Source organism: Manis javanica, chromosome 6 (genome assembly GCF_040802235.1).
Source record: "Manis javanica isolate MJ-LG chromosome 6, MJ_LKY, whole genome shotgun sequence".
In the NCBI taxonomy this organism is placed as follows: Eukaryota; Metazoa; Chordata; class Mammalia; order Pholidota; family Manidae; genus Manis; species Manis javanica.
In genome coordinates, this window is record NC_133161.1 from 97,688,712 (window position 1) to 97,700,803 (window position 12,092).

The 12,092-nt window shown below is 49.7% G+C and overlaps 1 protein-coding gene across 4 annotated transcripts in view; it reads left to right on the forward strand.

The window, feature by feature from the left end:
- The window catches only part of ADCY1 (adenylate cyclase 1), a 91,725-nt gene that overhangs the window by 44,494 nt on the left and 35,139 nt on the right, over positions 1 to 12,092 (forward strand). For 3 of the 4 annotated variants that reach the window (XR_012132411.1, XM_073239113.1, XM_073239112.1), the window contains exons 7-11: positions 559 to 700; positions 1,980 to 2,135; positions 8,811 to 9,005; positions 9,150 to 9,247; positions 10,070 to 10,154. Coding sequence is in view for 3 of the 4 variants with exons in the window: in XM_073239113.1 (XP_073095214.1) it covers positions 559 to 700; positions 1,980 to 2,135; positions 8,811 to 9,005; positions 9,150 to 9,247; positions 10,070 to 10,154 (676 nt within the window). In the remaining variant the exon portion in view is untranslated. Of the gene's footprint in view, positions 1 to 558; positions 701 to 1,979; positions 2,136 to 2,715; positions 3,584 to 8,810; positions 9,006 to 9,149; positions 9,248 to 10,069; positions 10,155 to 12,092 lie in introns of those variants that run through there. The other variant, XM_073239114.1, reaches the window with a different exon arrangement.

The following is a 12,092-nucleotide window of genomic DNA, read 5'->3' on the forward strand; positions in this document are numbered from 1 at the left end:
GGCAGGCGCACTTCTCTGGTACTCTTGGTGCGTGACCTCCAACATGGTTAGTGCCCCTGGCCAGTCTTGTTTTTGTTTAAGCTGGTCTGTGAAGTCAAGGTGTGGTATTCTATAAAAATCAATGCAAGAACCAACAAGAACTCTGACCTCTGCTCAGCAGGGGCAGCAGGGACATGAATGCAGAAAGGGGCCCAAAGTGCACACACCTCCAAGCAGATGGGTGCGGGGTGATGCAGACTGCACGTGGTCCCTGTGCTCACACTGAGTGTCACAGCCCATGCACCACACACCTCTCTGATCCCCTGCCCATGGCTCGCAGCACTCCTGTGCAGTGTCCTCCTCAGCAAGGTCCCTCCCCACCCTGGCTCTCCTTCTCCCTTCTTCCCAGGTGACCCATGCATGTGTGACAAGGGAACCCGATGGCTCTTCCATGACTGACCCATAGGCAGGGTGCCTCTGCCACTACCTGCAGGGCCTCAGCCTTGGACGCGGAGCAGATGTGGGTTTGCCTTGATCCAGTGACCATGCCTCTGTTCCAGATCTGCCTGCCTTTTGCAGGAAGGTCCACATCACCAAGACAACCCTGGCATGCTTGAATGGTGACTACGAGGTGGAGCCAGGTTGTGGGCATGAGAGGAACAGCTTTCTGAGGGCCCACAGCATTGAGACCTTCTTCATCGTGCCATCACACCGGCGGAAGGTGAGCCTGGACCCTGTGCAGACCCTGTTTCACCCTAGTGTGGGCTCTGCACAGATGGGGGTGTCCCTCTGACTTGTGTCCTGGGCCTCACCTTGCAGATGTGGGAGGCAGAGTACTGGGGGGAGGGGCCGACACTCCTTGGGTGGGGGTGCACCCTCACCGCCACCCCTCCCTGGGCACCACCGCCTCTCCTGACAAACAGGCTTGAACCTGCTGCAGGGGTCAGGGATGTGGTGCATGGTGGACTGTGAGGCACTGTGACCATCCTGTGTGGGGCACTCGAGGTCCCTCTGCCCAGGGAAAGTAATCTGAACACAATGGAGGGTGACCTAGCTGCTTCCGGGGCTTAGTCAAGGGGCGTGGGGCTCAGGCAAGGGGTGCAGAGCTCAGGTGAGGGGATCCGTGCTCAGGTGAGGGTCACAGGCTCAAGTCAGGGGTCAGGGATCAGGTGAAGGATTGGGGCATGGATGGCCTCAGTACTTCTTCAGAATGCATGCAGGTTGGATACAAGGGAGAGCTCCTGGTTTGCTGTCCTGGTGCGTCCGTGGTCCGGCACTTTCAGGCCCTGGGATGCAGGGGCCCATGTGGCTTGGAGACCCTGGTGGGAGTGGCCCAGGGCAGCACAGGCTAGGCACAGCCTGCTCGCTCCTGAAGAGATGACCGGGGCAGAGGTGCAGCCAGGAGTGTGCCTGGAGCAGGGTGGGTGACGGCTTAGGCCTGGACCCCAGGAGAGTGGGTCTCCCTGGGCTGTGGGAGCAGGGTGGGCTGTAGAGGGAGCCTGGGAGCCAGGCCTTCTCCTGACTCACAGAGTCCAGGGTGGAGGTTGAGGGTGAGTGGGGTAAGGTGGGTGCACGAACAACTCTTCTGGAGAAGTATGGGGTGAGAGGAGAGAGAACAGTGAAAGGCAGAAGGGATGTCTTGGGGTTTAAGGAGGAAAGAATTTAGGGTCTTTGTGGGAGCCCTGAAAGTGGGGGGGTGGAGTGGGCAGGAGGGCAGAGGGGGTCAGTGGCATCATCAGCCAGGGGCTGACCCAGCTGGGTCATGGCTAAGCTTCCAGGTCTGTCCCCACCCCAGGCCCAAACCTGCCTCCACTCTGCCTCGGGATTCGCACCTGACCCTGGTTGTTCAGAGGCAGGCACAGCTGAGAGCTGGAGCATTGGTGCTGGGCTGCTGGTTCTGTTCCCTTCTATCTGGCCCTGAGCAAATGGCCTCCACCTCCCTGCGCCCCACCTGCTCCTGCCTAGACAGGGCGCTCACAGTTTCTGCCACGTTGATGCAGATTTTCCCAGGACTGATTCTCTCAGACATAAAACCAGCCAAGAGGATGAAGTTCAAGACCGTGTGCTACCTGCTCGTGCAGCTCATGCACTGCCGCAAGATGTTCAAGGCGGAGATCCCCTTCTCCAACGTCATGACCTGCGAGGATGACGACAAGGTAGGCTTCGCCGTCCACCGCCCCTCGCTCTGGGGCCAGACCGGCCTGGGGCTTGGGGAGCAGCTCAGAGCCAGGCTGCTGTTGCTTTCCCACAAAGCCCTCTTTACTATCTGGTATCGTTTCTGCACCCCAGTACCCCTGCCTTCATGGGTACAGCCACACACTCCAAGAGCCCCCAACCTTGTCTAAGTCTGTCTTAGGAAGTGCATGCACCTCAGGGGTCTGTGAGCCTCTGTCTGGGTCCTGCCACCCGGCGGGCTCACACCCCACCTCCATGGGGGGGTCCCCTGGTTGGGCTCCTGCCTCTGCATCAGCAGCCACTCTTCCTTGAAGTCCCTCCAGCTGATGGCACATGGCTCCAGTACCTGCCAGGCCTCCCCTGGGAGTTTTGCAGGTGGCCCAGGTGCCAGGATTGGCCATCTTCTTGGTTTGGTCAGAGTTGCCATCAGAGATCCTAGGCTTCTCCTGGGGTTGGGTGGGAGGGTCTGGTGTGTGTCTGGAGGTGGGAGGAGTCAGTGGGGGGGTGGTCTGCAGTACCCACTTCAACTGCTTGGGCCTTGTGTCTTTAACCCTGGGCCAGAGACCCCATCCTGTAGGGGAAGATCTCTGCATCTGTGGCAGGAGGGCCATGTCCTGGAGCCAGGGTGAAGCCAGGTGCCACAAGACCCGCAGGAGCTTTGAGCCGTGCCATCCTGTTCTTGGCCTCTGGGACCTAGAGGCTGTTTCCTGATGCCTCGCTTTGCATCTGTTCTGTTGGTGACCGACTCCCGTCTCCGAACTGCGCAGCTGCCTCCATCACTCCTGTTTTCTCTTCCTCTGTGGGTTTTGTGCCTTTAAAAGGAATTTCATCACTGCAGTTTTAGAGTCTTTCCAGGAAGAAGCAAAATTCTGCTAACTCTTGCTTGTGGGGCTTATTGCCGCCATATTTTTTGCAGTTTTGATTGTGAGCTCATAAATGTGAGAACTTTGTCTAGAAACTCCGTAAGGGCCCCGGGGGTGGTGAATTCCATCAAATGGGCCTTCCCGCTGCCAGGCGTTCAGCTGCGTGCCCAGCTTGTGGTGTCTGTGTCCCAGGTAGCAGGAACTGGCCTGGGAGGCCAGGTGTGTGCACAGGTGTTCCCTCTTCAGCATCCCTGGAGCAGGGTCTGCCCTGGGGGGTGTTTGCGGATGGGCTCTCTTGGGGCATGGGGCTTTGGTCTCACTGCCCACCTTGTCAGGCCCTGGGTTTTCTGGAAATGCCCCACAGAAGGGAAGGCCTCATAAACATGTCCTTATGTTATTAAATATCTCTTGAAAACATAATTCCTGAATCCTTGTAAAAATTTCCAGCCTGAGGAGAAACCATGTACTTACTCAGCCTCTGTTGGTAAATACCATTTTTCCTTTTTGTTTTTTGTTTTTTGTCAAAGTAAATAATTCACAGAATTTTTGCTAATGAAAGTGTGTTTACAACTCTAATCATTTTGTGAAGTGAAATTCTGTGGGTCAAATATCTGCACAAGCTGCTGTGTTGCCGCTGAGAGTCAGGGGTGCCAGCCTCACCTGTAACAGCAGGTGGGCCTGCTTCCCTGCCTGGCCGGTGTGGGGACATGCTCTCCCCTAGGCAACCATGCTGACAGCAGATTCACCCCTCCTAGAATGTCCCAGTTCTCTGCTACCCTTTCTGTAAATGCTGCTTTTGTCCTTCTCATCATATTTAAAAATATTTGAGCATACGTATTTTTAGAAATAGAAGTAACACATACACACAATACAAAAATCATATCCTCCACACTGTTTACCATTTTGTATTTCCTTCCAGAAAATCTGCCATGTGCCAGAAGGTCAGTGCAGATAGGAGCTCACACCTGTGTCCCCTCACTGACAGACCTGGGAGACCTGGAGGTGGAGCACAGCCCAGCCATTCAGCATGGCCCAGCTGCCTCAGTGTCCAGTGCCACGTTGGTGCCCAGGGCCTTTATGTAATGGAGTTTTGGCAGTCCTGGTTCTGATGCTGAGAACATTGTTTTTATGTATATCTTGGTGAACTTTCCAAGGATAGCTAAGGGTAACGTTTTGGTAGTGAAATTACTGGACTAAATAATGTATCGCAGTTCTCGATGCCTGTTGCCAAATTGTCCCCTCAATGTTTGCCCAGCTCGCTCCTGTGACAGACTGCTGAATGCTAGCCACCTGGCTGCCCAGCCAGGCCCTCCACACCTGGGGCTCCATCTCCTGAGCACCAGGTCCCCCACTTCTGTAGGCATGAATACTCACCAGACTGGGTCCGAGCTTGGAGAACTCACTTCTCAGGCCCAAGAAAGACTTGTGGCCTTTGAACAGTGTCCAACATGAGCCTGGGCCATCCCCACAATGCCGTGCCCTGTGGCCCAGCTGAAGAGATTGGTGTCCTCAGCAATCCATCCCTTCCTCTTGTACATCTTTGGCTCAGCCTTATGCTGACCTTCACTGGCCAGATTCTGGAAAGTTCCTGTAGGGGCTCCTGCTCCTTGCTACCTGACAGCCCTTGTCCTTGAAGTAGATTAAACCCAGAGACATCAGCTATGACAATTCAACCAATGCACCAAATTACCAGAGTCCCAGGAATCAGGGGGCATTGGTCAATCCTGAGCTGTTCACTGTGAAAGGTAAGATGGCACTGTCCCACACACGTCACAATTTTGAAGAAATGGACGAATTCTAAGTAAAACTCAAAACAGCAAAATGATCCAGGGAGAAATGGGAATCTGAGCACCCCTTTGTCTATTAGGAGCTTGAAACTGTTCTTAAAATGCTTCCCACAAAGGGAGCTCCCAGCCGCATGGCGCTGACCTGGGTGCCATTCCCTGAAGGAGGAATAATGCCCCTGGACCACCTCGGCCATGGGCCAGGCCCAACAAGGACACCCTTGGGTCTTGCTGCCCATGACCTCGGGGGAGAAACCCTCTGCCAAAGGTTCAAACACTGGCTTCCTTGTGACTATGAGGGGAGAAAGCCCTGTGCTGGCCTCTTCAGACCCTGGGCTGGCAGGCAGAGGCTGCACCTCAGTCACTCAGCCTGGACTTCCATGACCCAGGAGTGGTGGCATGTGTCTGCACTTGCCTCTGGCTGACCTGCACGAGTGCCAGCTCAGTCTCAGAGCTGTGATGTCAAGTGCTGCTGTTTTAATGTTTACAGATGTGCCAGGCCCTGGGAGAAAGAATGCACAGGCACACAGGCGATCATGTTAACTACAGGGGGCTTCCGGCTCACAGGCCCCTCTTGCTCCTGGTTGCAGGTCCTCTGGTGCTGACTTTCAGGCCCAGGGAGGCAGGAAATGGGATCCTGTAACCTGGAAAATACACCTTCACAGCTGCTGTTGGCATAGGGAAAAGTTTGCAGGGATGTCCTGCAAAATATCAGTGATTGATCTCCAAGGAGAGCTTGTAGATGCTTAGTTTTTTTTCTCTATTTATTGAACATTTGTACAGCTTTCTGGAGGTAGAGTTACATACCTCCAGTCACACACATGTAACACTAGGTCATCAAGCAGCCTGTGCAGACAGGTTCAGGTACTCTTACCCGTTTCCCTCAGAGGCATCTTATGGAACTACAGTGGGCTTAGTCAAGCTAGGGAACGGACGTGGGTGCATGGTGTGTATGTGGTTCTGTGCCATTTCATCACATGGGAGCTTCATGTAAGCACCAGCACCTGTGAATATAGAACATGTCTGTCACTGCCAAGGCTTTCCTCCTGCTGTGGCCATACTGCCTCCTCCCCACAACCAAACCTAAACCCTGGCTCTACTGATCTATTCTCCATCCCCACTATTTTGTGGCTTAAGGATCCTGTATAAATGGAATCATGTGGTATGTGACCTGTTGATCCTGACTTTTTCTTGAGTCCTCAAATCCTTGGGTCCTTCCAACTTGTGGCCTATGTCAATACCTGCTTCCTTTACCCTGCTGACTGGTGTTCCATGGTTTGGATGGACCATCGTTTGCTTAACAACTCACCTGTTGAGGGACATTTTGGTTGTTTCTAGTTTTTACTATTACAAATGAAATTGCTATAAACATTCATGATCTGAGATATGTGTGGACATAAATGTTTATTTTCTGGGATAGCTACGCAGGTGTGCCATTTTCGGCTCATGTTTGGTCTTTCAAAGAAACTGTCAAAATAGTTTCCAGAATGACTACCATTTCATAGTTCCACCAGCAATGTGTGAGATCACCAGTTTCTCTGCATCCTCACCAGCACTATCACTAATCTAAAAAAAAAATTTTTTTTAGCTGTTCTAGTAAGTGCATGTTGATACTGTGTGATTTTATGTTGTATTTCCCAGATGGCTAATCATTTGCACATCTTTTTGAGTGCTTAATTTCTTCAATATTTTCTCTTCTTTCTCAGTGAAATGTCTCTTTGTGTCTTTTGTCTGCTTTCTAATTGGATTACTTGATGTTTTCATACTGTTGATTTTTTAGAGTTCTTAACAAATTCTAGATTTTTCAGAGATGTGATTTGCAAATATTTTCTCCTGGTCTGTAGTTGTTTCTTCATCCTCTGAGCAGAATCTTTCACAGGGCAGATGTTTTTAATTTTGAAGATGTCCCTTTTATTGATTTTTTCTTTTTGTAAACTGTATTTTTGGTGTCATCTCCAAGAACTCTTTGTGTTCCAAATCCAAAAGATTTTCACTTTTTCTTCTAACAGTTTATGCTGTTACATGTTTTACAGTTAAACCTATCCATTTTGAGTTAATGTTTTTGCTTGTGGATGTCCAGTTGTTCCAGCATCATTTGCTGAAAAGCTCTCCTTCCATTGAATTGCTTTTGCATTTCTGTCAAAAACCAGTTGGCCATACTTGTATGAGGCTATTTCTGGGCCCTCTGTTCTGGTCCACAGACCTGTGTGTCTGTCCGTCTGCAACACCATACTGTCTTGATTAATGTAGGTAATGTAAGTCATTAAAAAACTGGGGAAATTGATTCCTCTTACTTTATTCTTTTTAAGAAAAACAAGCTATTCTAGTCTATTTGCTTTTCCACTTACTATTTAGAATAAGCTTATCTATAAAGAATGTCCTACTAAGATTTTGATAGTAATTATGTTAAACCTGTGTGCATCAATATGGGGATAATTGACATCTTAATTATAATGTGTCTTCTCATCCATGAGGATGGTATGTCTCTCAATTTATTGTGATCTTTGATTTCTTTCATCAGCATTACATAGTTTTCAGCATACTAGTTCTGTACATGTTTTGTTATATTTACACAAAGTGTTTTATTTTTTCAGTGATTATAAATGTACTAAATTTTAATTTCCATCTTTACATGTCCATTGCTAGTGTAAAGAAATACTATTGATTTTTTAAAAATTTTGTATCCTGTGATAATATTTCTTCTAGAATTTATGCCAACACTTAGAATTTTCTATGTAGACCATAATGTCATTTGCAAGTAAGGATAGTTTCATTATATTTGTTTTCAATCTGTTTGCCTCTTATTTCCTTTTCCTGCCTTATTGCACTGGCTGGGGTTTCTAGTACTATGTTGCATAGGAGGGTGAGGCAAACATACTTGCTTTACTCCAGATCATAGAGGGAGAGCATTCAGTCTTTTATGAGTAGCTATGAGGTTAGCTGTAGATGTTCTGTAGAAGTTCTGTAGATGTTCTTCATCAAGTTGGGGAAGTTCTCCATTCCTAGGTTCTGATCATTTTATCATGAATGGGTATTGACTTTTGTCAAATACTTTTTCTGTATCAATTGATAAAACCATGGGATTGTCTGTATGGAGGTTAGTATGGCATTAATATGGTAGACTGAATTGGTGTTTAAGTATTTAGATAGCCTTGCATCTCTAGAAACAGTCATAATGTACACTTATATTTGCTAATATTTTGTTAAGGATTTTTGTGTCAATATTCATGAGACATGTGACTTGTAGTTTCCCTTTTTGTCCTGTCTTGGTATGATTTTAGTATCTGGATAATATTGACTATATAAATTGAGTTGTGAAATGTTGTCTCCTCTTCTATTTTCTGGAAGAGATTGGTAGAAATTAATTATTATTTCTGTCAGGTAGAATTCTCCAGTGAAACCACCTGGGTCTGGAGATTACTTTTTCAGGAATTTACAGTTATGAATTCAAATTCTTCAGTAATCATGGGACTATTCTAATTCTTCCATGCTGTGTGAGTTATGGTAGTTTATGTATTTTGAGGAGCAATCATTGATCAAGGTTGTCAAATTTATGTGTGTACTGTTTTTCATAGTATTTCCTTATCATCCTTTTGATGTCTGCAGGGCTGGTAGTGAAATAACATTTCATTCTTGAATTCATTAGTATCTTTCTCTCTTTTCCTTTGCCACACTCACTTTGTCAATTTTAATGATATTTTCAAAGAATCCATTTTTGTTTCATTGTTCTGTGCTGAGCACCATCCCCTCACTGCATGCAAATGGGGTCCTGAAACTCTCCACGGTGCCGGCACATCCATGTTGTGTGATGGAACCCCTGCACTGATGATGAGCTAACTCCTGAGATGTCACTGCCAGCAGCCAGTGGAGACATGATTACATCTCAGATTCCCACGCTGGGCCTCCAGACGCTGCAGTGGATAAAGAGACAGACCAGAAGAAGTGTGCAAGGTCTTCTGTTCCAAAGTGGAAATTTGACAATGTACCTTTCTTTCCGTGATGCCTGCAGCGGAGAGCATTGAGAACAGCCTCAGAAAAACTCAGAAACCGCTTGTCTTTCTCTACAAATGTCGTCTACACCACCCCGGGCACTCGCGTGAACAGGTACATCGGCCGCCTCCTAGAAGCTCGCCAGACAGAGCTGGAGATGGCAGACCTGAACTTCTTCACACTGAAGTACAAGCAGGCTGAGCGAGAGCGAAAGGTAATTGACTGGGCGTTAGGCACAGCCAGGATCCTGGAGGCACTGTAGATGTGGCCACGTGCTGCAGAGGCCCTTGGCAGCCCAGTGGCCTGGGGAGACTGTGAGACATGGCCAGCAGCCCCTGACAGCCCTCTTTGTTCCCAGTACCACCAGCTTCAGGATGAGTACTTTACCAGCGCTGTCGTGCTTGCCCTCATCCTGGCAGCCTCATTTGGCCTTGTCTACCTGCTGATAATCCCACAGTAAGTGTCGCTCCATGTCCATCAGTCAGACCAGAAGGTCACTGGGATTTCCTCTCCCTCTCAGGGCCATCTTTTCTTGGTGCCTAGCAGCTGGGCAGATGAGAGCCTTACACCCACTTACCCAGGTCACTAGGTTAGCAAGCGATGGCATGTGGGGGATGGCTTACTCTCAGTTTTTAACTTTTAATTTGCGCAGTTCTAAGACACCATGTAACTTCAGTGTCCCCATCTACACAACATGACCACTGACTGCAGGACAACTTTTGAGGGAGAAAATGCACATTGGTTTCTACATGCATGTCATTCTCAGAAACATTAGAATGAGAAAAAATGGCCTCTGGAAATGAAGAAAATTATAATAATTTAAAATAATTCAAAGTGAGTTTGGCAGGTTTTTTTGTGTTTTGTTTTGTTATTCTGGGAAGACCCCAGAATATCTCCAGACATTCCACTTTCTTAATTAGCTGCTGCAGTGGCGTACGCCTCCCTTGAGTCTCCAGAAACCTAAGGAAGCTGCCCCACTCCCCAGACATGGTGAACAGGGTGACCACCCAAAGGCCTGGTGTGGGAAGGAAGCTTTTCTAGAGGAACCTAGGAAGAGGGCAGTGTCAGCAGCCAGGCTGCAGCCCTTCCTGAAGGACAGAAGGTTTCCTGAAAGTTCACAGGACTGCAGAGAGCAGGCAGGTGGAGTTTGGGGTGGACATGAGAAGGGCCCCACCCTTGAAGTGGGTAGGGGACCTGGTGGGGTAGGACTGGGTGATTCCTAGGTACCTTTCAGGCACACTTCACCCACCCACAGTGACAGCACAACTTCTGTCCTAGGAGTGTGGCTGTCCTGCTCCTGCTGGTGTTCTGCATCTGCTTCCTGGTGTCCTGTGTCCTGTATCTGCACATCACTCGGATCCAGGTATGTATGCAGTGTGTCCTGTGCTGGCACATCACCTGCTCCATGTACATGTGTGGTATGTCTTGTATCTGCACATCCCTGGACAGGTACATTTGTGGTGTGCCCTGCACCTGCCTATCGCCTGGACAGGTACATGCGTGATGCATCCTGTACTTGCACATCACTTGGATAGGTACATTTGTGGTATGTCCTGCACCTGCATATCACCTGCTTCAGGTACATGTGTGGTGTGTCCTGTACCTGCACATCACCTGGACAGGTACATACATGGTATGTCCTATACCTGCACATCACCTGGACAGGTACGTGTGTGTGTGGCCTCTGCCTGCCCTCTGGGCAGGACAGGTGGGCAGTGGAGGAAGTTCATGCCCTTGCCCTCCTGGCAGGTAGAAAAAGTTCCTATATAGCAGGAGTTCATAAAGCCCATTGTGTGCAGGGTGCTGTTCAGAGTTTTGGGAGAGTGCCCCATGGACACAGGGTTAGGTGATTAATAGGGACAAAAAAAATGAGCACCGGCTGTTCCACTGCTGTTCTAAATCTTGAAAAGTTAAATCTAGTTTTATTAACTTTGCTATTCATGGGTTGCTTCTTGATTTTTTAAATTAAAAAAAAGTGCTATTTATTCAAACCATATTTCCAGCCTCCGATGTGCCAGAGTCACATTTGGTTTGGCAAGCTGAGATTTCCCATTTCAAAAAAGGTTGCTTTATTCACATAACTTCAGTGGAAAGTATGACAAGTGGATACTAATTTCTGAAGCCTTCCACTCTCACCCACAGTGCTGGGACTCAGTGCCAGGGGACACCCTTCTCCTGGCAGAGGCCTCCGGACGCAGAGTGGGAGGGGCACCTGGATCCTGGTTCATGGGCCACACACAGCAGTTCTGAGTCTAACGTGTGGCTGTCATGTCATCAGCAGCCCTGCTCTCACTGAGCGTCCACCTGGTGTGTGTACAGGAGACTAGGGAGTGGATGGCAGGGTCAGGGCACAAGCCCCAGGAGGAAGGCAGACGTGAGTGGGCTCAGCTGCGCACGTGTATGGGTTGGGTCCTCGAGGTGTCCCTGATGTCACCTGTGTAGGGCACTGTCCTGATGGCAGAAGGCACCACCGCCAAGGCATTGGGCAGCTGTGGCAGCTCTGTGGCCACCCAGAACCTTCACCATCTTAACTGGTTCCCCCATTGCTGGGACCTGCTGGCTGCTCTGTCCCCTCTGTGATGTGGGGATGAGGGTTGAGGCTGGTGGCATGCAGTACGCAGAGGCTCCATTGAAGTGTCTGAGAACCAGAGAAGCTGGATAAGCAGAGGGGCGGGGCAAATCCCAGGATCCTAGAGGCCAGGAGCTGGGCAATGTGGGGCTGAAGGGGGCAGAGCAGGGTCAGCTGGACATGGGGACTCTGCAGAGGCCATACCCAAACCCAGGGCATTTCTGGGATGGGGCCCTGGACAGGTGCATGGTGGCTGGCTGACCCAGGTGGGCCAGAGGAGGCGCAGTGAGGGGTGCCAGGGGTGTGGGTGCTGGACTGTCCCTGGAAATCTGCAGGTTTGGGGTGCACTTCATTCTTTGGGGCTCCATGCTCCCCAGGGCTTGCTGTTTCCGGGGGATGTGAGTGTGTGTGGCCTGATGGTGCCAGTGGGCCTAGATAAGCCCCTTGTTCTTCCCACTCAGGTCTGGTGCTAATGGAGCATTTCAGCCTCATTTTCCACCTGCCTCCCTGGAGCTAGAACCCACTGTCCCCATCACACACTGTGGTCCTCTGAGTGAAGGCAGAGGGAAGAGGGCGTGCAGGTCTCACCTTGGGCTTCCTCTCTGCTGCTGCCCAGGCCAGGGATAGAAGAGGGGCCCCAAGACCCCAGAGCCACCTGCAGGTGGTGGCAGAGTTGGAGAGGTTTGCAGGAGCTTTTTGACTTGGGTTTAAACTAGACAGCTTGGAACAACA